This window comes from Schistocerca americana, chromosome 7 (assembly GCF_021461395.2).
Source record: "Schistocerca americana isolate TAMUIC-IGC-003095 chromosome 7, iqSchAmer2.1, whole genome shotgun sequence".
Lineage (NCBI taxonomy): Eukaryota > Metazoa > Arthropoda > Insecta > Orthoptera > Acrididae > Schistocerca > Schistocerca americana.
In genome coordinates this window covers 34,578,637-34,595,902 of record NC_060125.1, presented here as the reverse complement: position 1 = coordinate 34,595,902, position 17,266 = coordinate 34,578,637, and the positions used below count along the sequence as shown (strand labels likewise).

The window sequence follows — 17,266 nt, the reverse complement described above, 5'->3', positions numbered from 1 at the left end:
TGTTTCTTTCGCTATTTTCACATCTTTTAGACTCGTCACAGGTTTTTTGCCACTGGGAGACTGAAGTTTTTCTCGTTACGGTTAACACGAGGGAACTTTTTAGGCCATATGAAGTTATCATTTGGCCCATTTACAAAAGTGTCACTACACTCTGAATTGACTCCTATCACTTTTTCAAGCTTTGTACATACAGTTTGGCTGACAAGATCGTATTTTAATGAAGCAGTCACACAGCCTTCTCGATATTCCTTTCGCAAAAACAATAAATCACGATAACTACAGTGCACATTCCCACAGTCGCAAGTCGCATTTCTTTCTTCTAAAGTATTTAAACATTGTCGACGGATCCATTTTTGGGACCGTGGGCATAATTTAACACCATTTCTCACCTTCTTACTACATTTTACACACACAGGATTTAAAAACTCTAATTTTCCGCGGATCTGTCGAGTAGTACGTCTATACGCGGCGCCACCATCTCAGTACGTAGATGGTGATGGAAGAAAATACGGAACAGGTCTCACATCTCGGTTTTTTTTTACACAGATACGAGCTAGAGGCGTAGGGTAGGGAGCAGAGGCCGTCTAGGGACGGACGAGGATATCGCATACATTCGGTGGACAGCGGAATACCAGCTTGGGAGGGATAGTGGGCAAGATGTTCCTCAGCTCGGGGCACGGCGAGAGGTAGCCGAAACCCCGGCAGAGAATGCAATTCAGTTGCTCCGGTCGTGGGCAGCACCGAGTCACGAGAAGAACGGTCCTCTGCGGTCGGACAGTGGGACTCCGGAAGGTGGCGGCTGACCGGAGAAATAAGGCACGGGATATCTGTTTCTGCACGAGGTCGGTCCGTGAAGGCGTCAGCGGGAGGCACTGCTCGTCACTACAGATGCGACGGCCGGGAGTGGCTGGGCTGTTCAAAGGGGACAGGGGTTTCTCTGTACGGAACGGGTGTCAGCTGTGCCTAAGTGGAGGTACTGCTCGTGGCCGGTAAGTTCCGTGTGGACAGAGGTGCCGAAGTAGCAGCGCTCGAGGTGGAGGACAATATCGAGGAAGGTGGCTTGTCGGGTTGAGGAGTACCAGATGAAAGTCGGTCAGGGTGACAGGAAGGAGGTTGTAGATCTGGAATTTTTCAGGTGTAGCATTCAGTATTGGCTACGCTGTGGGCATCGGGAATGTTAGTGTAATGGGAGGGGGCACCAATAGTGACGAGCAGGCACCGTGCAGTAAAGGAACTATGGAGAGTCTGAGGAGAAAATGGTCGGTGTCTTTAAGATAGGAGTGTAGGTTGTAAGTAATAGGCTGAGGGTGTTGGTCTACAACAGCAGAGATTCTCTCAGTGGGGGCACAGTAACGGTGGGTGGTTCAGTTCGTGGAGCATATAGAAAGTAGGAGTGCAGTGAGTGGGGGAGTGGTGGGGGGGGGGGGGGGTCGTCGGAGGAGGAGGAGGAGGAGGAGGAGGGAGGAGGAGGAGGAGGAGGAGGAGGGAGGGAGGGAGGGAGGGAGGGGGAGGGAGGGAGAGAGAGAGAGAGAGAGAGAGAGAGAGAGAGACTGAGACTCTGGGGAGAGGTTGTGCAAGATTTTAGGAGAGTCTGGAGACCCTGCTAGATTTCTAGAACAGGGTCAATGTGGCACGGTTTGTGGATGGACAAATCAGACAGCTGGTGGAGCCCTTCTGCCACGTAATCCTTGCAGTTCAAAGCCACAGTGGTGGAGCCTTTGTCAGCAGGTAGGCTTGCAAGGTCAGGATCAGTTTTTACATGGTGGATTGAGTTCTTTCTCCAGATGGAAAGTTAGTTTACACGTCGAGGGATTTGGGGAATGACGGTGAGGCGAGGTCCGAGCTTAAGAAATTCTGGGAAGTTAACAGGGGGTGAGTTGGGGGCAATGGGAGGGAACTGAGTCGGCCAGGTCCGACATTAGTCTTTGGTCGAGTCTGGTGGGTAGGGTCGGTAGCAAACAATTTTTTCCACTGCAGAGACCAGGAGAAGGAGAGAAGTTCCTTAAAAAGTCCAGCAGGACTGAACTTTGGAACCAGGCAAGAGGTAAGTCCTTCAGAAAGGACTTTCTGGGGCTAAGTCTTTCGGAGGAAAGATCACGACTGTGTTTCGGGTCTATTTAGGTTCTGAATTCCGGACGGTGGTGGAAGGGAGTTTTTGAGGGTGGGGTAAAAGTACAACATTAGCAAGGCAGGGTTTATCAGCTATGAGGCGACGTGTGGGAGGTTCGGAGGCTTTTGTAGAGGTGGTACAGAGTTGCCGAGCGTGCTGTCCGACACGACATTCTTCATTTTAATGACTGCTTCACAGCCTGTGCCACTTGGTTCCTTCCTACCACCACCAGCTTTTTCTGAACTGCACAGCTGGGAACTCTCGCAATATATCCTATGTTCTCGTAACTCTCCTCGCCACAACCTCTGTCGATAATTGTCTTTAACCCACCTATCCTATTCTCTGTCCCCACTCCAGCACTACACAGCCTTCGATTCCACCAATGCACCCACAGTCCTTTTACTTCTCTCCTTTCCCGCACCCCCCTCTCCCCAACTCCCCGCTCTCTGTCTAACACCCCGGCTGCACCTAGCTGCCCTACCATCTCCCCTCCTCATTCCTGTATGTTCCCACAAGCAGCACTTTAGTGTCCCCCACCTCTACGTGCTATCCCTCCCATCCAGTCTCATCCTCACCCCCTCTACCCAGATTGTTTCTCCCATTACATGCAGTTGCTCACAATCTGGCCTCGGCAGCCTGAGACAGTGGGCATGTATGTGAGTTCTATTTGCATGCGTGCATGTGCGGTGTGTGTGTGTGTGTGTGTGTGTGTGTGTGTGTGTGTAATCCAGAAGGAGGCCTTTCAGCTGTAAGTTTACTTGTTCAGCACTTTTTGTTTTATCTGAGACTCAGCATCTCCGTTATACGGTGAATAGCAATCTATCAATAGCAATCTTGTCATTACTCAATCCCGGATTTCCCATCTTTTAATAAAAAGAATGTAACACTTACCGAATAGCCGAGCTTCTGGGCGGCGTGCAGGCGGAGATCTGCGAGTCTCCGGCATTTGTCGCAGAGCACGTCGATGACGTGGGGGCTGACGGCGCACCACATGTGTACTTTACGCAGGTTTCGGGCACTGCGGAAGATACGCATCGCCTCCCGCTCGGTCCTGCCGCTCTTACAGTTCTCCGAGTTGCAGTGCCTCGAGACCCTGTGGAATAGCAATATGTCGACAGTTCACTCCTGAATAGTATCTCCGACTGGCAGGACAGAGAATTTGTCAACACACTGTGGCAGTCTATTTTAGCACCCACAATCGAAGTGCTGTCCCGTGCGAAACCAGAAATTAACAGATAGGAAAACCAAACAATAACAAACACAAGCACAAAAATAGGGGGGGTAGGGGGGCATATCAGCACAAATGTTAACTTTCAAAACCAGTGGTTCTGATGTTGATGGGAAGGAAGGATCATTAATAGTAGTAATTTCACCTTTATAAGGCATCCATGGGGAAGAAATAAAAACTTTGAGGTTCCTGATGACATTGTAATTCTGTCAGAGACAGCAAAGGACTTGGGAGAGCAGTTGAACAGAATGGACAGTGTCTTGAAAGGATAGTATAAGATGAACATCAACAAAAGCAAAATGAGGATAATGGAATGTAGTCGAAATAAGTTGGGTGATGCTGAGAGAATTAGATCAGGAAATAAGACACTTAAATTAGTGAAGGAGTTTTACTATTTGGGGAGCAAAATAACTGATGATGGTCGAAGTAGAGAGGATATAAAATGTAGACTGGCAATGGCAACGAAAGCGTTTCTGAAGAAGAAAAAATTTGTTAACATCGAGTGTAGATTTAAGTGTCAGGAAGTCGTTTCTGAAAGTATTTGTATGGAGTGCAGCCATGTATAGAAGTGAAACATGGACAACAAATAGTTTGGACAAGAAGAGAATAGAAGCTTTCGAAATGTGGTGCTACAGAAGAATGCTGAAGATTAGATGGGTAGATGACATAACTAATGAGGAGGTATTGAATAGAATTGGGGAGAAGAGGAGCTTATGGCACAACTTGACTAGAAGAAGGGATCGGTTGGTAGGACATGTTCTGAGACATCGAGGGATCACCAATTTAGTATTGGAGGGCAGTGTGGAGGGTAAAAATCGTAGAGGGAGACCAAGAGATGAATACACTAAGCAGATTCAGAAGGATGTAGGCTGCAGTAGGTACTGGGAGATGAAGCAGCTTGCACAGGATAGAGTAGCATGGAGAGCTGCATCAAACCAGTCTCACGACTGAAGACCACAACAACAACAACAAGGCATTTATGAGGTCTGTATCTTGGCTGAGGGTCTCCCTGGGTATTTGTCAGGATTGTTGTGTGCATCGGGTCCACGAAGTACAGAAATATGCGAACTACAAGTTATTAGCCATCACCACTTTATTTCTATGAAAACATTTATAATAACGTGCTTGCTACACCGACCTGTCATAACATGTGACCTCCTATCATGAACAAATATAGATTTGTCAATACTTCATTGTGAGTTGAGAAAGACACGATTCTGCATCAGAACCACGCGCATCGGCAACTGTTGTGCCTTTGGAGGCAGCCAGTGACGCGACACAACTCCTGTGCATGTGTGTGTGTGGGGGGGGGGGGGGGGGGGGCTGCAATGTGAGAATAAAAGTGCTGAAAACCAAAGCGTAGGTTGAAATGACTGAAGGTTGTTAGACAAGGAGACATTATAATCTCCATCATTCTTTCCGAGCCATTTTGGACACGGCTTATTGAACTGAGTAGGTTTGACTTAACAAGTCTACGTAAGTTTTGTGAAGAAAATACACATTAATGCAATTGATATCTCACAAGTTATCTGGTACAGATTAAAAATGTGGTGTAACAGTTCTTAATAGCAATGCTAAAACAGATGGATCAGAAGTCCAACAAGCACATAAAGGCACAACTGTCAAGAATAAAAGGTAAAGGAACGCTAAACCATATTAAATGTTGATAGCACTTGAGATACATAGACTTCCAAAATTAGACTGTATAATGATAAGCATTTTAATGAATAGGAACGATTACTGCTGGAACACTACTACTACTAGTAGTAGTAGTAGTAGTCAAACAAAAGAAGCAAGGGAGATTAGCATTTAACCTACTGTCGACAATGAGGCCACTAGAGATGGAGCTGAAATTCAAATACAGTTTTTATTTTCCTTTGTGCATAGCACAAATTTTTGGAGACTGTCTACTAAAGTTTTTTCTTTCATTTTTGTACTTATTTTACAAGAACCTTCTACAAAGTCAATTATAAGTAACAGGCACAAACAACAACATCAGCTACAAATTTTATACTTTTGTTTTTAAACAAAATTCTAACTATCTTATTTGTTTTTATTGACAATCACCTGTGATTATGCGCGTCATGGGTATATCAGATGCAGAATCTGCCAGTTGTCCACTGTGAACTAATTCCAGTGGTGATACAGTTGTCATGACAAGACAAAGATCATGTGTAGCAATAATTGTTTCTGTATATGTGTACTAAGAATAGACTAATTTCACTGTCAATTTAGCCATATGTATCTGCTTTTTCTTATGTTGAAAAATTTCATATATGAGACAGGTCAAGTAAACTATAATAAAACACGATCTCTCTTTCGCATTATTGTTCTTAGAGTTAACGTGTATCACTGTTTCTTATTAACAATACATAAATGAATTTTTCTTTAAAAAGTAAGTAGAGATGAGCCTTTCAACATAATTAATTATTCTGAGACTGTTTAATGAAAACGTGTTGGACTGTTATTGCAGTTTTATGTAATTTGGTATTTAAGTACTGTTGCTGCCGAGAAAGTTTCAGCAAGACCAAAATGTGCTTTTAATTTATTGTCATTTGTTATTTTTTCTTTTTTCAGTTTGTGTGGTTTTGTTGCTCTGAATGAATTTTCAACCTCAAGCACAGTGTGCACCAATTTGAAATCTAATGGCAGATTAAAAGTGTGTGGCTGACCAAGACTCGAACCTGCCAGGAAGTTGCTTATCAGTGTACACTCCACAGTAGAATCAAAATTCATTGCAGAAACTACGTTTTAGGCAACAGCTGAGCCATTTCTGGGTACGATCATTTCTTTAGGGAGTGTCGAGACTGCGAGGAATGTGACAGAACTCATGTAAAGTTTCTAAGGTAGGAGATGAGGAACTGGTAGAAGTAAAGTTGTGAGCACAGGTCGTGAGTCGTGCTTGGATTGTTCAGTAGGCAGAACACTTGCCCGTGAAAGGTAATGTACCACTCCAGCACACAGCTGTAACTTAACAGGGAGTCGCAGTAGTATTATAATTACATTCTGTACACTACAACTGCAAACTACAGACTGATTCGAGTTGATTTGTATATAATTTTGAGAGTGAACAATATACTTAGTAAGTTTAATGCTTTGAGTTACAATAGTAAATATGAGAATTGAGGAGGTTATCTGTATAAAAAACTGAATTCTCAACTACATTACAAGCATTTTAGTCACGATGCATACAAGTGGCTAAGAGGTCTGTCAAGATCACAGTACAGGACCGTCGTCATTACCGGGCGATTGTAACACAAACTGTTAATGTTCTATACTTTTGTTGTTGCAGTAAAAGTAGTACTATTTGGGTGCAACTGACACTTTGCAAAGTGCTCATACACTTTTTTGATTTCACCGAATGCTGTTTTTCAGATACTACTGCTGCCGAGTGGGTGCTGTTCGACATGCAACTGATTGGAAACAGATTTGCGCAGAAAAACGGAGTTACACTAATTCTGCTACACGGAAAGAGCAACTCGCACGAATATTCGAACTTAGGCTCGTGAATTGACAATTAATGCTATACGGTGTCACTGTCCACTGCGCAAAGTGGTACCGAAATTTATAGATTCTAAGACTACGTATTTCTTCTCGGATGTTAGGTTTTATACCTAATATCCTAGCAACTGTCACCTTTTTTGCAATCTCCTTTGCTCGGATTCGCACAGTTGAAAATGTGAAGAGGTTACAATTACAGAAGCAGGACAACGCAAAGAAATGTATCGGTTGGTCGGTAAGGATCGAGGGACTCATGGCGATGTATCAGACTGGGGTTGCCACAAGTTTCCCTGAGTGAAATTCCCTGATTTCCAGACAAGTTTTAGCATTTTCCCTCACAAATTTTGAGATTTCAAGGGTGAAAATTAAGACGTAAGTTGACAATCTGTCTTTGTAGCTATGGTACAAGAAACAATAGTGTAAACTAGGAAATATCTTTAAAAAAACCTTGCAAGCAGATGGCATTTCCTGATGTGAGCAAAAATCTTTAGTACTAACCTCAACATCTTTTGTAATGAACTGTTTTTAGATGGAGAAAGCAAGCCACACGGTATGCGTGTTTCATTAAAACCACTGATATTAATTTATTTCAAATAAATGAAACATTTTTGGTGACAAAAATACGCATTTCCTTGGAGTTAAAAGAGATTTAAAATACCTTCACCAATTTCATAAATAACCTCAGAAAAAAGTAGGCCTCTTGAAAGAAGTGTGTAAGATGGGGATGAACTGTGTAAACCAGCTCTGTCGGTGGCTGCCAATAAAAGGTTGGTTCTACTATGTTTGATATCGTGTTACATCTATTATTTTATTTATTTATTTATTTATTTATTGTTCTGTGGGACCAAATTAAGGAGAAGTCTCCATGGTCATGGAACGAGTCAATACATAAAATTATAACTCGATATTAGAAACAGATAAAATGAAATATAAAGAAAAACATATTCAGGTGACAAGTCGTAAGTTTAAATGAAGAAAATCAACAATGTAACACTGGAATTTGCTTAATTTTTTAGCTCTTCCAGGAGCTCCTCGACAGAATAGAAGGAGTGAGCCATGAGGAAACTCTTCAGTTTAGACTTAAAAGAGTCTGGGCTACTGCTAAGATTTTTGAGTTCTTGTGGTAGCTTATTGAAAATGGATGCAGCAGAATACTGCACTCCTTTCTGCACAAGAGTCAAGGAAAAGTGCATTCTACATGCAGATTTGATTTCTGCCTAGTATTAACTGAGTGAAAGCTGCTAACTCTTGGGAATAGGCTAATATTGCTAACAACAAACGACATTAAAGAAAATATATACTGTGAGGGCAATATCAGAATTCCCAGATTTCTGAATAGGGGTCGACAAGAGGTTCTTGAACTTACACCACACATAGCTCGAACAGCCCGTTTTTGAGCCAAAAATACCCTTTTTGAATCAGAAGAATTACCCCAAAAAATAATACCATACGACATAAGCATATGAAAATATGCTAAGTAGACTACTTTTCGTGCTGAACTGTCACTTATTTCAGATACTGTTCTAATGGTAAATAAAGCAGCATTTAGCTTCTGAACAAGATCCTGGACATGGGCTTTCCACAACAGCTTACTATCTATCCGAACGCCTAGGAATTTGAACTGTTCCGTCTCGCTTATAATATGCCCATTCTGTCTGATCAAAATATCGGTTCTTGTTGAATTGTGAGTTAGAAACTGTAAAAACTGAGTCTTACTGTGATTCAGCATCAAATTATTTTCCACAAGCCACGAACTTATTTCATGAACTACATTATTTGTTACTGTTTCAATATTACACACAAGATCCTTCACTATCAAGCTGGTGTCATCAGCAAACAGAAATATTTTTGAATCACCTGTAATACTAGAAGGCATATCATTTATATAAATAGCTGTGGCCCCAGCACCGACCCTTGGGGAACGCCCCACTTAACAGTGTCCCATTGGGACTGAACATCACTGCCACTCTCAATATTGCGGAGAATTACCTTCTCCATTCTGTTCTTAAAGTAAGAGGCGAACCAATTGTAAGCTACTCCCCTTACTCCATAATGGTCCAACTTCTGCAGTAATATTTTGTGGTCAACACAGTCAAAAGCCTTCATTAAATCAAAGAGAACACCTATCGTTCGCAACCTTTTATTTAATCCGTCCAAAACCTCACAGAGAAAAGAGAATATAGCATTTTCTGTTGTTAAACCATTTCTAAAACCAAACTGAACATTTGACAGCAAATTATGTGAATTTAAATGCTCCAGTAACCTTGTATATACAACCTTCTCGATAACTTTAGCAAACACCGATGGCATAGAAATAGGTCTAAAATTGTCAACATTATCAATGTCTCCCTTTTTATAAAGTGGCTTCACTACCGAGTACTTTAATCGGTCAGGAAACCGACCACTCCTAAAGGAAAAGTTACAGATATGGCTGAGAACTGGGCTAACATACATAGAACAATACTTCAGTATTCTGCTAGATACCCCGTCATATCCATGAGAGTTCTTGGTCTTTAGTGATTTAATTATTAACTCAATCTCCCTCTTGTCAGTATCATGGAGGAGCATTTCAGGTAACAGTCTCGGAACACTTTTTTCTAAGAGCGCTATATGATTCCCTGTTGGGACTAGGTTTCTATTTAGTTCACCTGCTATATTCAGAAAGTGATTATTAAATACTGTACATATATGCGACTTATCAGTAACACGGACATTCCCACTACGCACTGATTCTATATCCTCGACCTGTCTCTGCAGACCAGCAACTTCCTTTACGACTGACCATATGGTTTTAATTTTATCCTGAGACTTAGCTATTCTATCTGCATACCACATACTTTTTGCCTTCCTAATAACATTTTTAAGCACCTTACAATACTGTTTGTAATGGGCTGCTGCATTTAGATTTTGACTGTTTCTAACGTTTTGATGTAATTGCCACTTTGTTCTACAAGATATTCTTATCCCTCTAGTCAGCCACCCAGGCTGCCTGTTTGTGCTAGTACCCTGTTTTAAACGTTCTAACAGAAAGCAACTTTCAAAGAGCATGAGAAAAGTCTTGAGAGGAGCATTATATTTATCGTCTACTGTATCAGCACTATAAACATCTTGCCACTCTTGTTCCTTTATAAGGTTTACAAAGGTCTCTACAGCAACTGGATCAGCATTCCTGAACAGCTGATGACTATATTTAACACATGTTGCAGCATAAAAATCTTTTAAAGTTAAAATTTGCGCATCATGATCTGAAAGGCCATTCACCTTTTTGCTAACAGAATGCCCTTCTAGTAATGAGGAATGAACAAAAATGTTGTCTATGGTTGTTCTACTGTTCCCTTGCACTCTCGTTGGAAAGAATACGGTTTGCATAACATTATATGAATTAAAGAGGTCTACCAACATCCTCTTCCTTGCACAATCACTTATACAATTAATATTGAAGTCACCACATATAACTAACTTTTTGTATTTCCTATAAAGTGAACCAAGAACCTCTTCTAGCTTTAGCAAAAATGTTGTGAAATCGGAGTCTGAGGATCTATAAATAACAACAGTTACAAGTTTAGCTCCATTAAATTTAACCACACCTGCACAACATTCAAACACATTTTCAGTGCAGTACTTTGACACATCAATTGACTCAAATGGGATGCCGTTTTTCACATACATGGCTACTCCCCCACACTGCAAAGAGCTCCTCGAAAAGCAGCCAGCCAACCTGTATCCTGGTAAAGGAAGCCTCTGAATTATCTCCTTATTTAAGAAGTGTTCAGATATACCAATAATTTCAGAGTCAACATCTATAAGCAGTTCACTAACTTTATCTCTAATACCTTGTATATTTTGATGAAATATACTAATTCCCTTATTACTCGGATACCTAAGCTTTGTCAAAAGTGATTCCCTTGTTAGAGAAACTTCCCTTAAGCAGGAATACCTATCAGCTGACTTCAATCTAAAAAAGGTGCAGCTCTAACACCCACTACTGCAGGAATTTTCCCACGAGTGATCCCACCAACCCCACCTATGCTGTCACGTATAAGCTTTGCCAACCTCCCCTTCCCATACCTGTTGAGGTGCAGGCCATGTCTAGTGAGTATTATGTGACTTTTCTTTTGACAAATACATGAGTACATAGTGCACAAGCTGCCAGCAACCAACACAATTTTTCTGATATATAAACTACTTTTGAAGTGCCAAAATGTACTAGAACAAATAAAATGTCTATAAAATGCCGCACTGTGCAACGTACTTGTGGTGAGACAGTCACAATTCCTGAAATCCATTGCCCACGGCCTCTGGTCTGCTGAGGAGCACCGCAGACCTGGGTCCGAGGATAAACCGTGAAAATCTGCTGCATCGCACCACACACAAGCAGATCCGGCCTGCAGGCAGATCAGTGGGACTAGATCAGACAGGCAGGGCCTGCACATTAGTGGAAACTGAACAGCAGGCCAGACACATTACAGATACTCGCAGAAACGGCCTGCAGTTTTAGGTCGTCACGGAAATCCACTCGTGTGGCCAGCTATTCAGAGTCACAGACAGCGCGTCGACGAAATGAGGCCACGGTGCTCGATCCGTACGAATACTCCGAGAATCGATAATAATGAGGATAGGTAGCGAGTCACCGTAAAGACGATCGCTGAACCAGAACGGGCACGTAGAAAAGACAATCACACTCTCACAACTAAATTTTCAGCCACAGCCAAACAAGAGCACACACGCATTCACACAATCACTAAGACGCAACTCACGTACGCAGGGCTGCCAGCTCTGGCCACTGCGTCTACAGTCTCTCAGAATCAGATCCGAACAAACCACTCCCCACACCTCCACGCCTCTCGTCGGCAGCTGCTAGGCTGGCGGCAAGAAGTGTCGGCAGCACCGACTGCGAACTGATGGGAACGGTAGGAAGGGGAGAAGAGAAGCAGCAGCAATGAGGGAGTAGGGAAGAGGCACACGTGCTCAGCGACGGTGCACGACACATCAGTAAACAAACCATTTCACATACCGAGACAAAAATGAGTATTTCTAGTGTTTTTTCAAATTTCCCCAATTTCCTTGACGTGTTTAAAATTCCCCGATATTCCCCAATTTCCAGAGCCTGTGGCGACCTTGCAGACATTCTGTCACAGCTGAGAATTAATTTAAAGAGAGGTAAATGTCTACGGGTTGGGCAGATACAAAATTATAAGAGCATACAAGGACTCTCCCCACACCCATTTGTGGAGGCAGAAACTTCACTCCTATCCGATCCCCACCGACCACATAATGGGCTCACCAAGTTACAGAGGAAGAAGATGACCTAGTCAGGACATTCAAAATAGCAAAAGCCATAAATCTATAAACGTAATGAACATCAGATGGGCTGGCGACAAGAAAATAAGGTGAGAGTAACAGTGACGTCAAGAGGTGGGTGGGCGCGGGCGAGTGTCGCTCGGGGCTCGGCGTGTGGCGGGAGTCTTCCCTCCCTCAGCTGCCCCTCTCCGGAGAGTCGAAGTCTTAAAGAGGGGAACAGCACCCACTATCTTGGGGGAAGCGTGAAACCCTATTAAGCAGATACTCTGTCAACAGCTAGTACGGAGGGTAAGAAATAATGAAGGTCTCGGCTACAATGGAGTGTTGCCCCTAAAACACAAAATAGGGTATGGCAGAAAAAAGGGCAAACCACACCTGAAAGTGATTAAAACAGAGTAGGAGAGGTATGACCGTGGCAGCTGATAGAGATGGTGGTGTTGACAATCCCACAGAACCAGTCAAACCATCCCACACCATCCCAAAAGCACTTCAAAACCACCATACGCTGTCCACCAACATTAGAGGTGAACAATCCGGAAGACTGTGCTACGTAGGATAGGAGATTCATTACAGCGGTACAGCAGCAGTCTCCTCGATAGTGTAGAGTTTGTTAAAAGGGACAGTAGCTCACCAGATGTTCTGTTTCTGAGTGAACAGAGGTCTGCAGATCTCCACACACTACTGTCTACGTGAATGTCGGGTGGGTAATCGCTTCTCCAGCCAAACAGGCAGCCGGTTCATTCCCTGGACTCGGGACCCGGAGACAGACAACTGAGCAGGCACTGCAACCGAGGTCAAGGAAAAGATCGTAAACAGTAGGTGACGAAAGTAACATCGGTCAATAGCATGGAGACTGCTCACTGGGTCACTACAAATTAAGATCTCATCAACAGAAGTCTGTTTTATAAAACTTAAAGCTCTGTTAATGACTATCAGCTCTGCAGTAAAAACACTAGATGTTCCTGGTAGCAATTTTCTTTTTTAAAAAAAAGGGTTAGCAGGAGGCGTAAAGCATATCCTGCCTTACTCGGGGTTTCAGAGCTACTACCATCCTGATACTCCTGATGAACTGACAAAAACAGACATTGAAAGATAACAGGGATGATGCAGGTTGGTCTCAATTCGTGGTCTGGGTGCTAACGGAGGGGGCAGAACACAGTGTGCACATTCTGAGCAAGTTACGTGGGGGACCTCCAGATGCATTCCGACTGTTAATCACCCCCGAGGGTGGGTGGATCGGTGCCCCTTATCCGAGAAGAATCCGATAAGTTGGACAATTAGGAAAACATTCGAGTGCGATTGCGTAAGTGAGCTGGAGTTGGTACTGTGAGAAACGGAGAGGTAAGTTCTCTGCTTCAGCAAAGACTTTAAGCAGAACTGACCTGCTTATTGTAGTTCTTTCCTCAGTAGCATCATCACTCTTTTATCAGTGAAGTTGAAAGTCCAAATGAGTGAGGGATGGTGTTTACTCAAAAATGTACATATAATCTAGATTGCATTAACACACATACATGCATTCTTCACTAAGTTCAACTGTTAAGAACAGTGACCCGTTTATCAATTACAAAAACTTACTAGCCCACAAAACCAGATCGACATCTACAATAACAGTGGTGAAGTTAATTGTTTGACTGTGGTACAAAATACAGTCAGTATTTACACAAAAAAGTCACAGTTCCTTTTTAACACTACCCTGTAGTAATTTATTACAGAAATGATTTCACTTCGGTAGTTCAATCCAGTCCATAACGAGCTTCAGTATTCAACAATCGGTAGTTTTGATGACCGTAACATTTCCTACCATTTTTCAATCACAACACAGTTTAGTAAAGATGTTCATTAATTTAGGCTACAGAAATCACTCAAAAATTATTAAGCATCCAAGTCTTGAGCTTTGCTGTTGTCAGTGGACATATTTTTGCTCGCCGAACACATGTAGTAGTGGCACAAATTGACACTGGGAGTGCTCCCGACATAGGTCTTACTCGTGAGCTTTCAAACGACCGACTGCCAATTCTGGGTGAAGTCTGACTCTTTGTAGACTGGCACAAGAACAAACTGCTATTTTGGAGGCTACATTGTGGTTTAAAAATGGCTAGGTTGGATTTTTCTGATTTTCTTATATTACAAGAACTAATATGATTTTGGCTCACAGAAAATGTTGCTGGTCAGAAATTCAGAAAAATACTTGGGTGCTATTACTTTCACACAATGTAGATCCCTTATTTACATGCATCAGTGCCCTACTGCAAATTAGGGTAAATTATATGAAATTATTAATTATTAAATCAATTAATCAATACTGCATATCATTTTATACACAAAAATAAGTAGTCAAAAGTCATAATCTAACAGTAGCTATGATGAAATTTGTAATGGAAGATGGGGCTGCTGATGTATTTGAATGTCAACTGTCTTGTCACTGGTAATTTAAAGTACTTTCCATAAAAGTCAGAATGCTCAGCATTCTGTTGGTATGGGTCATTAAATTAAATTGTGCTGATTAGCTCACCAAGTTTCACACGTATCGAACTATGGTGTTAACCCCAATCGATTGTAATACTTAATCAACACCTTCCACAGCCAAACTGATGCCACCAATGCAATCAGCGTAGTGAGAAGAAAAACTAAACGACAAAGCTAAATGGAGAAAGCCCAGTTACACCTCTGCAAAAGCAATACATGTGCCATATATGACTTACAAAACAGTACTGGAAACATGGTAGAAAATTATAGGAAAGAAAAAAAATTTGCTATCAGCAGATATTCAAAACTTAGCAGATGGGAGAGGAGAACCATGCTATATCACAGAGTGTCAAAGGAAGTAGTCTCAATGAAGTGGTCTCAATGAAGTGGTCTCAATGAAGTGGTCTGATGATGATGATGATGATGATGATGATGATGATGATGATGATGATTGGTGTGTGGGGCACTCAACTGCGTGGTCATCAGCACCCGCACGAAGTCCCAATTTTTACACAACCCAATCTAGCCACAATCACAAATGATGATGATGATGATGAAGAAGAAATGATGAGGACAACACAAACACCCAACCCCGGGCAGAGAAAATCCCCAACCGGTCCGGGCATCGAACCCGGGACACTGGAGCCCAGAGGCAGCCACTATACGACGAGCTGTGGACTGCTGCCAGTGACTCGACTTATTCCACGATGACAGACTCGGTGCAGTCATTTCAAATTTGAAGGTACCCCTGAAGCATAAACCTGGTGACCACCATCCAGTTAGGTCAAAACTGTGGCCCGGTACGTACGGAGTTAGGCCGAATAGGATGATTCGCTCCCCGAGAGGTGTGGGCGAGGAAGTGGAGAGGTTTAAGCTTACGCGTGCGGGCGACTCTTTAGTTAACAAATATGGGACAGCTGTGTCAGCCTTTTATCAAAGAGGAATCCCAAAAATTGAGACTGTGCAACAACATCCCGGCACTAAGTACACAAGTCGAGTTCTGGGTCCAGACGGACTGCGGTAGGACGACACAAATGCGTGTCTCACATTTTTGTCGAAGAGAATTGGAGGTCGCGGGAAAGGGTCCAAGTGGAGGCTCCGTGGATACACCTTGAAATTGTTGTTTGGTGAAGGCTACAGACTGGGAGCTGTTACAAATGCAAAAGTTGAAACAATGTGAGTGTGACGAGAGGTACGACAGGTTGTGAAATGCATGGAGCCCTGCCATTTTTTTGGACCCGTGCACTCTGAGTGGTGTACCGACTGTAACACGAAAAAATCAGTGGAGTAAAAGCCGACAAAAATCAGTAGGGCGTCTTGAAAGCCCCTGTCATTTAGGTTAAGTAAAATGTGATCATGCTGGGCAGTGTTGTATGCCTCATGGAGATAAAAAAGGCTTCAATGAGATTTCACCATTTAGAAACACCCCATCAGATTGCTGTTTCCAACCTAACCACACGGTTAATTGAGGATTGTTCCTCCTGGAAACTGGGGGACAAAAGGCCCAGTGATTCGAGAAACCAGAACAACCGTCGGGCCACCATCTTTTCGAGCAGTTTTCAGAGCACACTGATGAGGCTAATCGGTCAGTAGCTGTCAATGGATGTCTGGATTTTGCCTGGTTTAAGGATAGGGATACTATCTTGACCCTGAAAAGCAAAAATACTTTCTGGCCAGGTTTGAGTAACATTCACATGTTGGATGATGAACTGAACCAGGGCCTGAGGCCACACTGTTTGATGCGTCAAGAGCCTGAAAGAGTTCCTGATCAGAGAAAAGTTCATTATATAATCAATCATGACCAGGGGGGGGGGGGGGATAGGGAGGTGTCTTCAACATGTCTTATGTATTTTTTTTAAAAGAAAGAAAGAGAGAGATGGGGAGAGAGAGAGAGAGAGAGAGAGAGAGAGAGAGAGAGAGAGAGAGAGAGAGAGCTATATTGCTATGTTGTGGGATTCATATGAATGGTTCAAATCTTATCTTTGTAACAGGCACCAAATGGTAAAGATACAGGGAAAGTTTACTCATCAGAATACCAAAGAGTCGGATACGGGGTGCCACAAGACTCCCTGCTGGCACCACAGCTCTTCTTAATATTTATAAATGGCATGCCAAGCCATGTATCAGCAGCAGGTACAATATTGTTTGCTGGTGACACCAATCTGTCTGTTAAAGCTATGAATGATGCTGGCCTTCAGAAGACAGTCACAGTAGCGCAGAAAGATGAAATGTATTGTTTATGGATAACATTTTAATTGTGAATGACAAAGAAAGAGTTTCGGTAGACTTCAGACATAAAACAAACTAGGAGCCACATAACAACAGAACTTGGGCAGTGTAAGATAAAGAAAACCCGTGTCACTAAATTTTTAGGAGTACGGATAGATGAAAATGTAATGTGGGGAAAACATACAGAAATGTTTCTTGCATTAAACATGTAAGTACACCACTGGCCCTATCGTAGACTTTTACGCCAGAGCACAATAGGAACTGGTGGTGGGCAGAAAGATATTTAATCGGCAGAGAGAGTCACTGATCTTTGGAATCTTTTGAAACTCCGTCAGGGAAAAATGAGCGCAAGAAAAAAATGAATGGGTACATTCTCGCAAGGGGTAGAAAAGAAAGGTAAAAATATGGCGTATACCCTGGTTCACAAACAG

At 42.6% G+C, this 17,266-nt stretch overlaps 1 protein-coding gene across 7 annotated transcripts in view; it reads right to left on the bottom strand.

Annotated features, from left to right (window-relative positions):
• The window catches only part of LOC124622521, a 105,379-nt gene that overhangs the window by 63,883 nt on the left and 24,230 nt on the right, over positions 1-17,266 (bottom strand). For all 7 annotated transcript variants that reach the window (XM_047148251.1, XM_047148246.1, XM_047148252.1 and 4 more), the window contains one exon: positions 3,002-3,203. In XM_047148251.1, the coding sequence (XP_047004207.1) occupies positions 3,002-3,203 (202 nt within the window). The remainder of the gene's footprint in view (positions 1-3,001; positions 3,204-17,266) is intronic.